The 13,263-nt window shown below is 45.6% G+C and overlaps 1 protein-coding gene across 6 annotated transcripts in view; it reads left to right on the top strand.

The window, feature by feature from the left end:
- Positions 1-6,225, top strand: part of ankfn1a (ankyrin repeat and fibronectin type III domain containing 1a) — a 116,885-nt gene extending 110,660 nt beyond the window's left edge. For all 6 annotated transcript variants that reach the window (XM_087845046.1, XM_087845047.1, XM_087845045.1 and 3 more), the window contains 4 exons: positions 821-1,043; positions 1,116-1,308; positions 1,522-2,290; positions 2,702-6,225. In XM_087845046.1, the coding sequence (XP_087701172.1) occupies positions 821-1,043; positions 1,116-1,308; positions 1,522-2,275 (1,170 nt within the window). In that variant the 3' untranslated portion in view covers positions 2,276-2,290; positions 2,702-6,225. The remainder of the gene's footprint in view (positions 1-820; positions 1,044-1,115; positions 1,309-1,521; positions 2,291-2,701) is intronic.
- The last annotated feature ends 7,038 nt before the right edge of the window (positions 6,226-13,263 follow it).

Genomic DNA, 13,263 nt, shown 5'->3' with positions numbered 1-13,263 from the left:
CCACAGACGAAAGTCTCACGTTTTTACGTCGTTTCCACGGGAACAGCACAAACTAACAGCTGATGGATTCAAGCAGCTTTTCTGTTTCTGGGCTGAAAATTATTTGTATAAAGTGTTTTTAACCTTCCAGCCAAATTAGACTTTACCGAGTGGACGTGGATCCGCCACCAGGCCACCGGCATATAATTGTTCTCCAAACAGGAACACGGTTACACGGGAACGCCGAGGTGCTCGTGCTGGCATGTAGTCAGCTGACAGTGTGGATGCATGACTCCAGAGCCAGTGGGTAACACGTTGTGGAAGCGTCACCATAGAGGCGGGTGGTGGTCAGATCAGTGGGATCAATAAGCAGGCGGAGCTACTCTGCAGGACCAATAGGATGAAGAGTACAGCCGATTAGACTGCAGCTGATTGTGACATCATTTGATCGCTTGTTTGAACTGCAAACATTTGCCTCTTTCGTTCCATCCGACCCACATGTTGACGTTACCGTCGTGCACAGAGCGTGCACGCCACAGACTGTCACTCGTGTTTGTTCGATAGTGTCAGAGGAGGAGCCTGACTCCTGATCATAAAGCTCCACCTCCACAGCTGAACTCAAAAGTGCCGTTAAATACACAAGTTTACTTTCAGCGTCAGTAATGTTGTTATGACAGAATCTCTCACAGCAGCACCAAACTGTTCATCATCAGGCTTCATCACAGTTATGACGCCAAAGACGAGTAGATCATCAGAAAAGCTCTGCTGTTTGAGTAAAGCTGTGACTCCGCCCATCGAGCTGCTTTTGAGGGTTAAACTTGTTTTTTCTGCGTCTCTGTAGCAACTGGACGAGATGCGGCGGGACCTTCGCTGGATTACGGACGCCCTACAATACGCACGCTACAAGCAGCCCCGAGGCGGCGTGCCCATCACCTGCTTGGTGGATGCCAGCGTTCCTGAGAGCGACTCCGGTCAACAGAAGACAGACTCCACTTCCTCAAACATGGACTACCTGCCCACGCCGTCTCCTTCCCCGGAGCTGCGCCGGAGGAAAGCCGTCAGCGGTGAGGCGTCAACAAATAAACTTCAGGAAAACAAGCAGCACTCAACGCTAACGTTGATCCTCTGTCATCTAGAGTCGCTGCTGGGCTCAGATGAAGATGCGTCCTCGGAGGTGTTCCTGCCCACAGACAGCGACTACGACTCCAGCGACGCCCTGAGCCCCCGTGACCTGGACCTGCTCTATTCTCCGGGCCAGGATCTGTCCCAGCAGGCCCTGCACTCGCTGGGCGGCAGCGCCCCGGACGTGCTCCAAATCAACGAGCTGCGGTGAGCGCTTTCTTTAACCCTGCTCGTCTCCGTGTGTGATCAGAGTCGGTCCACAGCGCTGTGACCTGCACACCTGGTTCTCACAGGCCTCAGAGTCACATGACTTTTACTTTCGTTTTCATGTCTTCAGATTTTAGCTTCTTTGAGTTGTTGAGCATCAATCCTCCATGTTGTTTGGGTAATCTGATTACTTTCCTCATGGTTTCCACTCAGGTATAGCGTGTGCCCGGCTAAAGACCTCCCCCTCTCCCCCGTGGTGAAGGATCCTAAGGACGCTCCCCTCTCCTCACCTCTCCTCCCTCGCTCGCCCTCTCGCTATCGAACCCTGCCCACCTCCCCCTCCCTCCCCCTCTCCCCCAGGTTCTCCAAAGATCTTCCCCTGTCCCTGTCCCCGGCTCTGTTTGACACCACCCGGACTCTGGAGGGCCTCTCGCTCTCAAAGAGCCACCACGAGGGCCCCGCCCCCCTCCGGACCCTCGCCAACCCACCCGCCAAACGTAAGATCCTGTCCAGGAGCCACCGCGGGCAGTACTTCAGCGGGCCCCAGCGCTGGCTCAGGGGCCACAGCGGGGAGAGTCACACCGGATCGTTGTCAGAGGGAATCTACACCAAGCAGCTCGACCCCGACCTGCCCCTGCCGGGGGACCTGCCCTCCCCGGATGGCACCACCTATGTCAGCCACGCCTCCTGTGTCCTGGAGAGCCGCAAAACCCGACACCGGGAGCCGCGACCGCACGTTCGCAGGATATTCGTTGAGCCCTGCAAAGAGCTGTCACCGGGCCACGAGAGAAGGGGGTGGGAGGAGGAGGAGGAGGAGCAGGGGGCAGTGGTGATGGAGAAGGTGAAGGCTGCAGGCGTGTCGGTAGTCGTGGAGGGGGAGGAGCCAGAGGGAGCCACCGCCCAGGAGGTGGACTCGGATGACCAAACCAACGCCCAGGTGTCGGAGATCCTCAGCAGCACGCTTTAAGTTCTTCAGACATATGTAGGTACCAAAACCAACAAGGCATGATGTCACTTCCTGTTCTCTACTTAAGCAGATTTTCATGATTCATAGTTCATAATAATCCTTCTTTATCTGGTAGTCTGCATTCCAACCTCTGTCTGAAACAAGCTGTTTTAGCTCCTCCCCTTTTAAGCAAACACTCTTCTGATTGGTTTCCCCTCACAAACAGAAGGTCTAAACAGTAGGTAGGCGGGGCCATGTAACTGCTCTGAGCTCATTATTAGAAACTTTGGTCACGATCAGTATAAACAGTCGACAGTTGTGAGAAACTATTTGTTTATACTGTCGACCTGAAGAGTCGCCCCCTGCTGGACATTAGAAAGAATGCAGGTTTCAGATTATTCACAGTATCTCACCTAACTATTCCCCGCCCTCCTTTTTTTACCACAGTGGTGATTGGCCGGGTGTGTTGCTGACGAGCTGCCCTCCGACCTCCGCAGATTGTAAACTCAACTAAAGTTGCTGGTTCAACTCTGCCACGCCTCAGAACCCACGGCATCGACTGTTACCCAGGAAAAAAAATCAATGCAACGACAAACCAAGCACTGCTTCTCCGACCAGGAACTTTGCACACGACTCCGCATGTCGACCAACAAAAAGAAAAGAAAAAAAGGTGGTTTGATTGATTGTTGCGCTTAAAAAATCCCAGTTTAGAGTTATTTTTTCGACCCCGCCCTCAGAGCATGGATACCCACCCTCGACTTGAATGTACGGTTCAGCCTGTTTGTTCGTGGCCGCCTGTGACGATCCAATCCCGTCTTTCAATCACTGTTGTTCTGAGCTGCTCCTGTGTGCTGTCCTGGTGTTAAAAAGAAGAAAATATATATAAATATATTAATCGCTGAGTGTTGAGCACGGAAACGGCCTCAGTCACTAAACAAAGACCACTAAAACCTTAAAACATGAAGTATTTTTATATTTTCAGGTTTAAAGACCAACTATTTTACCTGGAATGTGGATGACTAGTCGGAGCTGTATTTTGTTGGCATGAAGTAGTCTGTGGTGTTGTTTTTGTTTGTTTTAATCTTTGACTGAAGCTTTACGTCCAGTTTGTGCTCCCTTTCTTGTTCGGCATGATGATGTCAGGGAGTCGGTGGGTTTCGGTTTAGCCTTCGCCGCGTGGTCAGACCTGACGGTGTTTGTGCTGTGTTGACTTCTTGTTCAGCTTCTTCCACGATGGCGGTGTTTTCTCTTCTGTTTTTCTTTTTTACTTAAAACTTGCAGCAGCTCCATCTGTGTTATAGAGAAGTGATGTAGAGTGGAGAACGGATGCACAGATTCTTAACGTATGCACAGTATTTTAAAAGTGCATTTTTAACGTTTGCACATAGCGATTATGGAATTAAAGCTAATTAAATATTTGATTAAATTGGGCATTAACTCTGGCAGCTTCTACCACAGTGACTGTACAAAGGTTTAATGTCCTACAAAGGGTTGACGATAAAGCGTCAGTTTACAGGTTTGATTCTTTCTCCAGATGATCTTTAGTGATGTCTGAAGATTTCAGCTTTACAACCAGACGCGCAATAAATGTACCAACACATTCCTGCTGCAGCTGTCTCGTTAGCACAGCTCATGGTGTAGTTAAATCATATATTCGTTTTCATACTGAGAGTTACGGAGAAGATCGTTACCAAAATCATGTCCGTGCTAAAGGTTATCGCCAATATCTGAACGGAAGCTGAAGTCATTTAAAAATCAGATTATTGCGGTTTCTCGCGTGATGTCATGAACACGTCGTCTGCCGTGGACGAGATGCAACCACCATGGTTACTATGGAAATGTGTATTCCCGAACTGATTGGCCTTGGTTCCTGAGGTCTTTGGTTGAAATGGGTTGCCAAGACGGTGGAACACCAAAAACGTCTTAGCGATCACTTGTTGCTCACAGGTTGTCTGTAGTTTTTCACGTTTGCTAACTGTTAGCCCGGCTGTAGTAAAACCAGAAATGATGGAGAAGGTTTGTGTCATACTTTGGACGGTGTTTGTTTTCAGGTCTGTTTCTTCCATTCGGACTAAGACCGCAGCAACATGTTAGGAACCAAAGTCATCACAAGGAACTTTGGACAGTTGGAGAATGCACATTTTCCTTAGCAAGGGTTAGTTACCCCTGATCGGGCCGTAGACCTGCGTGGCTGACACTTTAGTAATCATTTACCCCTCGCAACTGGTCTGGGAATGATCAGGAAACAACCGGTGGACGGCAGATGGTTTCAGACTGGTCTCAAGTCTTATAATTTTCTACGCTGACTCCATGACTGTCATGTGTCTATAATGGTGAACCAGTCACATGGTTAAACCTCAGTAACCTGTCATTTCATAGACTAAAGTTCCCTAAAAAATCCAAAGAACGTCATGTTTATCTTTTGGCTCCACATGACGACAAAACGAACGTTAGCGCACTAGCTAGCATTAGCCAGAGGAAACACCAGTTTTATGTAACGAACATAGGTTAGCCAAACAGGAATATCAGACAATTTTACGATCTATCCACTATTTTAACGCAATTTAGTTACTTTAGCTAGCTAAACTAACTAGGACCGCTTGCCAATGTTATTGTGGGCAAAAACTGTGAATCCTAATTAGCCAGCTAGCAAAATTATCATTATTAAGTCTAAGATGATTGAGTTGAAGCAAAAGCATTAAATTAAAAGATGTGGTAACGTAGAGGGATTAAAGGCAGGGCGGTTAGCCAGCTAACTGTAACGTCACACCGGCTATTCAGTGGAGTTTAAACATTTACAGCATTTTCTGTCAGCACTAACAAAGGTTTCCTGGACCTGATAAACAAAAAGCCTGAAGTTCTGAAGCTCGACACGAGACATGATTTTGGTATCGAACATCTGACGGTCAGCATTAGGCTACGTCCTCATGTACATGGGTATTTTTTAAAGCCAGGATTTCTTTATGAAAAATATCAAAAGCATGCCAGCAGGTGGCGATATAAGCCTCCCTTATATCGCCACCTGCTGGTGGCAGCTCAAAAGAATAAACAATAATTGTTTACTTTGGGACCAAAAGGCCCAGAAAAAGTCACAGTAACTAAATGCCTGTGTACATGTGGACAGGACCTTAAGCTAAACCAGTTTATAACGATTTCAATTTTATTTTTGTACCTGTGGCCACATCTTCTGATTATGTACTAGCAAAATTAATAAAACCTGATCGTAGTCATTCGACCCGAAAATTCAACCCACCGCGTGTCGTACTGTGAATTTCGATAGTTCTACAAAATGTTTGTGTTTAGCTGTCGACGTTCACGTTAAACGGCTATTCTAGTTTTAGTTTCCTTGTGCACGAGTACAAGACGACGCCAGCTAACGTTACATTAGAAATGTCATTTCCATCCATGCAGCAAAACACAGCAAACAGGGAACGCCGTAAAAAGTTTCCGTCAACATTTTTTATTTGATGCTTGAAAACATGAAAGCTGGATGGAAACTTGGCTGATGACTACAAAGGTGTTGGCTACAGCTATGGAAATAAAAGTTGTAATAAACAGCAGGAAGGAGACAGTTTCAGCAGCCGGGTGACTCGCTCCACAGTAACTTGAGTTTATTGATTTTGAGGCTTTTATTCTGAAAGGCTGAACGCCTAAACTTTGTTTTTATTTATTTCACTCTGTCTTCATGTTTTCTTTCTGCTGTTTTCATCACGTCTGGTATTTTGTCGTGATGTGCGGACTCAGAAACGCCGAGTCGACCTTCTGTTTGTATATTTCTGGATCCATTTATCTAAAGATGCCTTTTGCGTTCACTTTAATGCCACTTTATTTATTTGCAGCAGACGTTGATGACGTGTTTTTTATGGACTGCTTTACAAAAAGTGTTCATGCATTTTGACATTTTGCAACCTCACAGGAATGGATGTATTTTACCAGCTGAAATAAACTCATGTTGATGTCGTGCACTTCAACCTGCCACCTGCTGTTTGTGAGGTTTGTGCGCCGTGCCTGTGGCATTCTGGGTAAACAACACTCTTTATTCCTCAGGTGGTGTGTTCAGTCGCAGCTTTGCTTCAGAAAGCTCGGGTTTAACGCAGGTCTGGTTTAATGCTGACTCTAAATCAGGTTTTATACTTCCATTAATGTAAGTGTAATTAAGTTTTTCAGTTGGGAATAATTTAGACGTGATAACAGCTTAATGTCAGCGTTCAATCTGAATTAAAGCTTAACTTTAAATCAGGTCTAATCTGAGCTTTAAGTATAAGTTTAATCCAGGCTCTAAACCACATTTAAAACTGGTTTTAAATCTTCATACAATCTTAAATTGGATTTAAGTGTCTTAAAGGAGGCTTTAATTCAGGTTTAATGTCAGCTTTTTCATTCTGGCTTCAAACTAGTTTCAGTTCAGGCTTCACTTCTGATTCATGTCTTGCTGTGAACCAGGTTTAGCTCTGCTTAGAAGGGATTTATTGTCTCTGCAAAATCTGAATCACAGGTCAGAACAAAGGAGTCTGTCACAGCGCGAGGAAGCATGAACACAGTTTCACGTTTCTGAGTCTTCAACTGTAGAGGGTTAAAGCCACCGAGCGTTACTGTGCACGCTGTCTGTGGTCGCTCAGAGGTCAGCCCGTAGGTGTTGGAGGAATCGGCCGAGCTCCTGAGCTGCACGCCAGGCGGCTGCGGTCACAGGACGCCGTGTGGGAGGGTGTGAACCAGCTGGAATCTCACACCACCGCTGCGAGGGAGTTTTCCAGCTGGAGCTCCCGGAGCATTCAGGAGCGTCGGTCCAAGCCACAGGATCACCGCTCTGCAGGCAGGACGGTCCAGCGGCTCAGACGGCGAGCTGAGCAGACGTCATTCAGTTTCACCACAGCTGCATGTTTCTGACAGCGGAGCAAAATGTTTCAGTGAAATTAGAGAAAGTGTCCGTTTCATCGCCTGCTGACGCTTGGTGGAAACGTTGTTATGGTCTGAAACAGGCGCCATGGAGGGACGGCGTCCTGTCCCGTCACTGACCAGTGTTTGAGGGCAAGATCACTAAAGGACGCCGATGCTTTGATATGCTATGATTCAATTTAGCTTTATTTATTTAACAGCTGTTCACAACAGGCCTGCAGGTGCAGTGATGACGCCACGCGCCTGCTGTAGTTTTAAATGACGGAGCAGGTCACTTTCAGCTCGTTCACTTCGAGTCACTGACGACTCTCCACGTAAACGCCCCCTGCTGCACTGCGGCTGAAGTGCAACCACTTCCTGTCCGACGGGGTTTACGGCGGCTCCGTCCTCGGCCTCTGATGCCGACCCTTGAGTACACTCGGTCCTCTTTAAGCCGCCTCTGTGATGTGGAAGTGGATTATTTTGTGTTTGAATCTGTTTTTCATTTCAAAGTCTCCGATACGAGCAGATGTTGCGGCTGATGTGAACGCGCTGTAACGATCCTTCTGCTTCCTGCTTTTCCATCAACTCTTCTGGAGTCTTCTCGTGTCCTCGAGGCTTTTGGGGTAAAAACATTACGTCAGCTTCTCGTTGACTTATCATCAAAAGCCTCGTCGTGCCATTAGCGTTCTCCATAGTTTCCATTTAGCCGCTGTGTTTCGTCTTTCCACTGCAGACAGATCCACATGTTCTGAATCACGGTTTCCTTTGATTTTCCGAAGCCGGGCTGCGATACGGCCCAGCGCAGTGGATCAGTGGGTTTGCAGCCTTCAGTCGGGACTCCTGCAGGTCCTAACGGCTCCTCTGATGTTCAAATATAACGTTAGCGTAATCTTAATAACGAATCAAAGGGCCTCCCAGGATGAGGAGAAACAGGCCGGCTGCTTCGTCCGTGACCCGGCCAGATAAAACCGGGAGCTGCTGTTTGTTGTTGAGTAACTCTGGCTTTGATGGCGAGATGACCAGGGCAATTTGGACGGTCCATTTGGGCGCGAAGGCTTCAAGGTGGCGGGATCAGTTCAAGCGCAAAAAAACAGACACGAAACGGACCGTTATCAGAGGTTTCAGCCCCGCCCTCCCACCGCCAGCATTATTGTTTCAAAGAAGCTGAACCCCGGAAACGAGTCAAAGCACAGACGTGCAAACAGATGTTTTTCTGATCACTTTAAACCAGAACACACTGAATAAATTTACCTGTTAAATCTCCTCAATTTCCCCAATAAATCCCGACTGATGCGTCAATGAAAGCACGAGTGCGTGTTTGGGCTTCAAAGTGAAAGCAGGAGGACGGACGCGGTCTCAAAGGTGCACGTTTCCACAATCACAGGGCTGTGAGGCCTGTTTAAGAGAAGACCAAGGACGCGACTCATCACGTCAGCAACAACAGCTCGAGCTGCAGAAGGAAAGCTGCTCTGCAGGATTCAAAGTTCAGGTTTTTACACCTGAGTTTAAAACAATCGAGTTTTTTTAGGTTCTTGAGGATGTTTGGCCTCCTTTATCCAAAAGGATAAAAATACAATCTCAGAGTCGTCACATCAACACCTAAACTCGTTTTATAGGGTAAAGACGCTTCAATCATACAGAGAAACTGTCAAACACTCGGCGACAGTGGGGAAGAAAAACTCGAGCACTGCTCAAAACATCAGCAGATACATGAGGAAGGATCTGGAGTTAAATCCTCCTCGTGCTGTGGGGCAGGTTAGCAGAGGTTCAGATGCTTGCACTGTGATGAGTTTAAAGAGGATTTCGTGATTTGAATCACGCTCTCAGCCATGAACGCTGAAGTCGCTGAGGGTTAGCCCCCTGAGCGCTGACGCCAGCATGACAGCCGACGCCACGACAAACCGTTTTACGGCGTTCTCGATCTGGACGCGTCAGTAATGCTCTCATTTGGGACGTGAAGGAGTGAAGCTGTCGTCTGAGCTGATGTTTGAACCTAATGTGTTTTTTCCCATATTTGGATGTGAAGCTCAGACAGTTCCTCGGAGCTCACTGGTGCCTCTCCCTCCGACCTGGAAGGTGCTTGAGGCGCATCCATCGCAGCTTGGACTCGAGTCCCCCGGGGCTCCTCTGTGGACCCGATGTGGAAGCGAGGGATCAAAGGTTTACAAAGAGAGGAAGTCTTATCTTATCTCACTGCCGCTGACTTCCTCCCCACATATGACAGTTTAATGGCGCCCGTCACACGCTGTCACCGGCCACAAAATTACCCAAAATTCAGCAGGAGCCGGAGGGGGGAGGACGGCAGGGGTCACAAAGAAAACCTCAACTGTTTAGGGAACCTTGCAGAGCTGGACGTGGATAAAAACCATAAATCAACATCTTTGTCATCCATCAGGATCTTCAGAGTCAGTTTGAACTGTGACGGGCGGTTCTGCATCTTTCCACATCAGGTTTATTCTGTCCACAGCGTCAGAGTGTTATACAGCAATCATTCGTGTGGTGTGAACCAGGGGCGATTCTAGAATCAGAGCTTTGGGGGTGCTGAGCACCCAGAGAGCTGCCCAGCCAGGCAAGATAAACCTGTCTCTGTCAGTCCCTGCATCCTTAAATGTTGTCCCGAGTTCTCTCTGACTGTCTCCTTGGTGCATTTAAACCTGTTCCTCCCTGTCCTCATCGTCTGTTGTATTCATCTCCATTATCAGTCATCATAATTTTACCATCTCTGTGTAAGTCTGCAAATTTCTTTATTAAATCATAAGATTCTTAAATTCATCAAGTCTCTCTGTGCCTGGGTCCTCGTCACAACATGACATCACTGTTTTGTACATTTTAACACAATTGAATCCCCACATTTGTGAAAGAAAAGCAAAACACTTTTTTGAAAAGTCTGTAACAAAACCATCAAATCTGATCAAGGTTATTTAAATGCTGCTAAAGAAGAATGGATTGGAATAAAAAAAATACATATCCTAACCTTAATTACTGGGTGAGAATAATGAATGATGCTCATAGTGAGTAAAAAGTAAACTGACTGCATTTTTTGGACAGAGATTCACATTTAATGTGTATGTATAATATAATACAGATACATAAAAAAACCTCCCGAAACAGAATAAATTGTTACAAATAAATTATTACATAATATTAATAAAAACTATAAAAATGGAGGCAACTTTGCCTGTGGTAGAATGTATACAATGTGTACAATGTATGCAGATACTAATTTTACTAATTTAATAATACTAATTTTCTGTTGTAAGATTTATGAGTTTCATGCTTTCATAGTGGTCCTTAGGAGAGCTTGACATTTTATCAGGTGGTCCACACTGTAAAAAGTTTGAGAAACACTGAGAAGTGTATGTGTGCTTTTGGAAAACATTTAAAGCTGCTGTACAGAATCTTTGAAACAAGCTTTTTAGAATATAAACAGAGCATCTGCTTCTCTTTACAGCTCCTCACTCCACCAGGGCTGTTTGGCACTTTCTGATAGTGCGCAAATGTGATGTACGTACTGTGGCAGTCATACAGACAACTGGACGGTCCAAAAGCTGGCCTACCTATTACTGGCTGAGGTTTCAGTAGAGTTGTGGCTGAACCACATAAAAATATATCATTAATTTTAATCTCCCCAATCAATTATAATGTTATGTTGGAATGTTGTTAAAGAGGGTCAAAATGTTTCAACCCAGTTTGTTTTGCAGATTCTGTATAACAGCTTTAATATAGGGAGAACACAACTTCCAGATTGTGTGAGTTTGTGTTGTGCCTGTCACTGTTTCCTGTCTGTTTTCTTACCTGGTTCTTCCTGACCTTGCCCTTTCTCCTCATGTTCCCCTCTTTCCTCTCTCCCTCTTTGGACTGACAATCATACACAAATAGATTGTATTAAATTAGATGAAAAATTACATTAATATGAAAAAATACTATTAAGATCACTAACAAAAAGTCCTCTCTCAGTGTACTTTCAACCAAAAGGCAAATAACCAAACCACATGAACATCTAATAAAAGATATAAATATTGAAACACTAATCCAACATTATTCTTGATTGACGGATCATTTGATTTTACACTTTTACCTGAATGTGGCTCCTTTTTTATGAAAAAACTTCCTCATATTCATTATGAACCTGGCTGTCTCTCTGTATGCACACACACACACACAACAGGAGTTATAAGGTTAATGGGCATTCAGTCAGTTAGCTAGTTAGTATCCATTTAAAACAGGACAGTGGTAACAACTTTAGGCTACGGAAAATTTAAAGTTTTAGATTTTTACATAGGCTGTATACATTTCAATGGGAGGAACAGGACGGTGAAATGTCGCTGAATTTACTACAGAGCAGGACGAATTGTAGGGTAGCAAACATTGTCGGGAAACACGTTTTCAACACTGCAGGTTACCTGGTGTAATGTTTTTCAGCTAAAAAGAAACATGGTCTGACTCCTACCTAACTATATAAAGAGTAACTGAAGGTTAAATGCAGCTAATATGTCCTGTTTTAAGTCAGACACTAACACCTCCGCTCCGCTGTGTCTCAGCCACCATCGCTCTGGCAGCAAGAGCGCTAGAGCCAGAGCAGGAGAGAGCTGGAACAAACCATTTTGGGAGGGGGGGTTATCTATACTTTTGTTGTTAAAATGTTACGTCTCAAACAAGTACAGTACTGTATGCTTTTTATATTTGTAGTAGTGTGTCACACAAACAGCAAATATTGTCAAAAAAAGTAAGAAATCTTTGGGGGTGCTTTGATTCATTTTGGGGGTGCTGAAGCACCCCCAAAAATGGGCTAAAATCGCCCCTGGTGTGAACGATCAGCTGTAAGACATTTATTTCTCTAAACACCTGATATGTACATGAGAATAATAACTTCATGAATTCAGAAATCACCTTTCAAAACAAAGTTTCTGAAGCTGGAGGTTCAGTGTCAGGTTTACAGAGTCGATGAAGCTGACAGCAGAAATCAAACAGGATGAAACACATTCATAGAAACACACCTGCTGCCTCGTCACAGCAGGTAAGGAGGCTGAAATAAACGGAGCGCTGATCTAAGCTGCGTTCATTAAAGAGGCGTGTCTGAAGACATGAGTCACAGCGAGCTGCTGGCTTACAGGTGTCCACGCTGCTTCCTGTTGGGAATCCTGGCAGGAAGCAGCGCTCCACGCTGCTTGACCTGAAGACTCCGTCAGGGTGGAGATCGCAGAGCTCTCACCGCACCTGATGTCCACTCTGACTCTGACCCTTCCTCACTTTTTCAGGCTGAGCTGAGGGTGACGAGGGTCTGCTGCACGTCGTCACCGGCAGTAATGAATGTGACATAAACATGAAGACATAAAGAAGATGTTAATCTGGATGAACCTTCTGGAACAAATGTCCTGCTTTATATAAACAACAGTAAAAACGGGGTTTCCTAAGGACGGCAGCAGGAGGTGCTGACTGAACAGGTTTGTGAGGAGACAGCGAGAGAAAAACTGATATCAACAGTGAGTTTACAGGTTTGGGACGGCTGCTGTTCTCTGTGTTATATTTATTATATTATTATTATATTATTATTATTTATTATATTTCTTAAATGCAAATCTGTTACTAAACAAGGTAAACAGTTGATTTAACAGGTAAATGTCAGAACGACATTTGACCCCTCGAGGTTCAGGTTGAGGGTGCAGATGAGTCCACATGTGCAGAGTCAGACATGTTTGTTTAGCTGCTCTGATCTGCAGAAACTACAGAAAGTAACCTCTAAAATATTTACATAGAAAATATTGGAGTGAAAGCAGAAAGTATCAGAGTAACTTACAGTAACTTACAGTAACTTACAGTAAAAGTACTGATTCCTTTCAAAGCTGGGGGGGCACCTCACATGGCGTTTGGTACTTCCACAGTACTCTGGAGTATTTGTACCACTCACGCTTTTACTTCATGTCTGTGCTGACTTTATGAGCTTTCATCACGCGTGGATTCCTCCTGGTGCTTTCCTCTCCTCCTGCTCACGGTCACGCGCTTGTGCGTGAACTTGGAGTTTTTTGGGAGGGGGTGGGCCCGGCGTGGATGACATCAGCACCCTGCATATCTGGCTGCAGCGAGCGGAGGCTTCACTCTGGCTTCGGGAGAACCAGCAGCAGCATGCGGAC

The sequence above is a fragment of the Neolamprologus brichardi genome, chromosome 8 (assembly GCF_056152115.1).
Source record: "Neolamprologus brichardi isolate AB-2024 chromosome 8, ASM5615211v1, whole genome shotgun sequence".
Classification (NCBI taxonomy): domain Eukaryota; kingdom Metazoa; phylum Chordata; class Actinopteri; order Cichliformes; family Cichlidae; genus Neolamprologus; species Neolamprologus brichardi.
The sequence above is the reverse complement of the archived record's forward strand: the minus strand, read 5'-3'. Positions and strand labels throughout refer to the sequence as shown.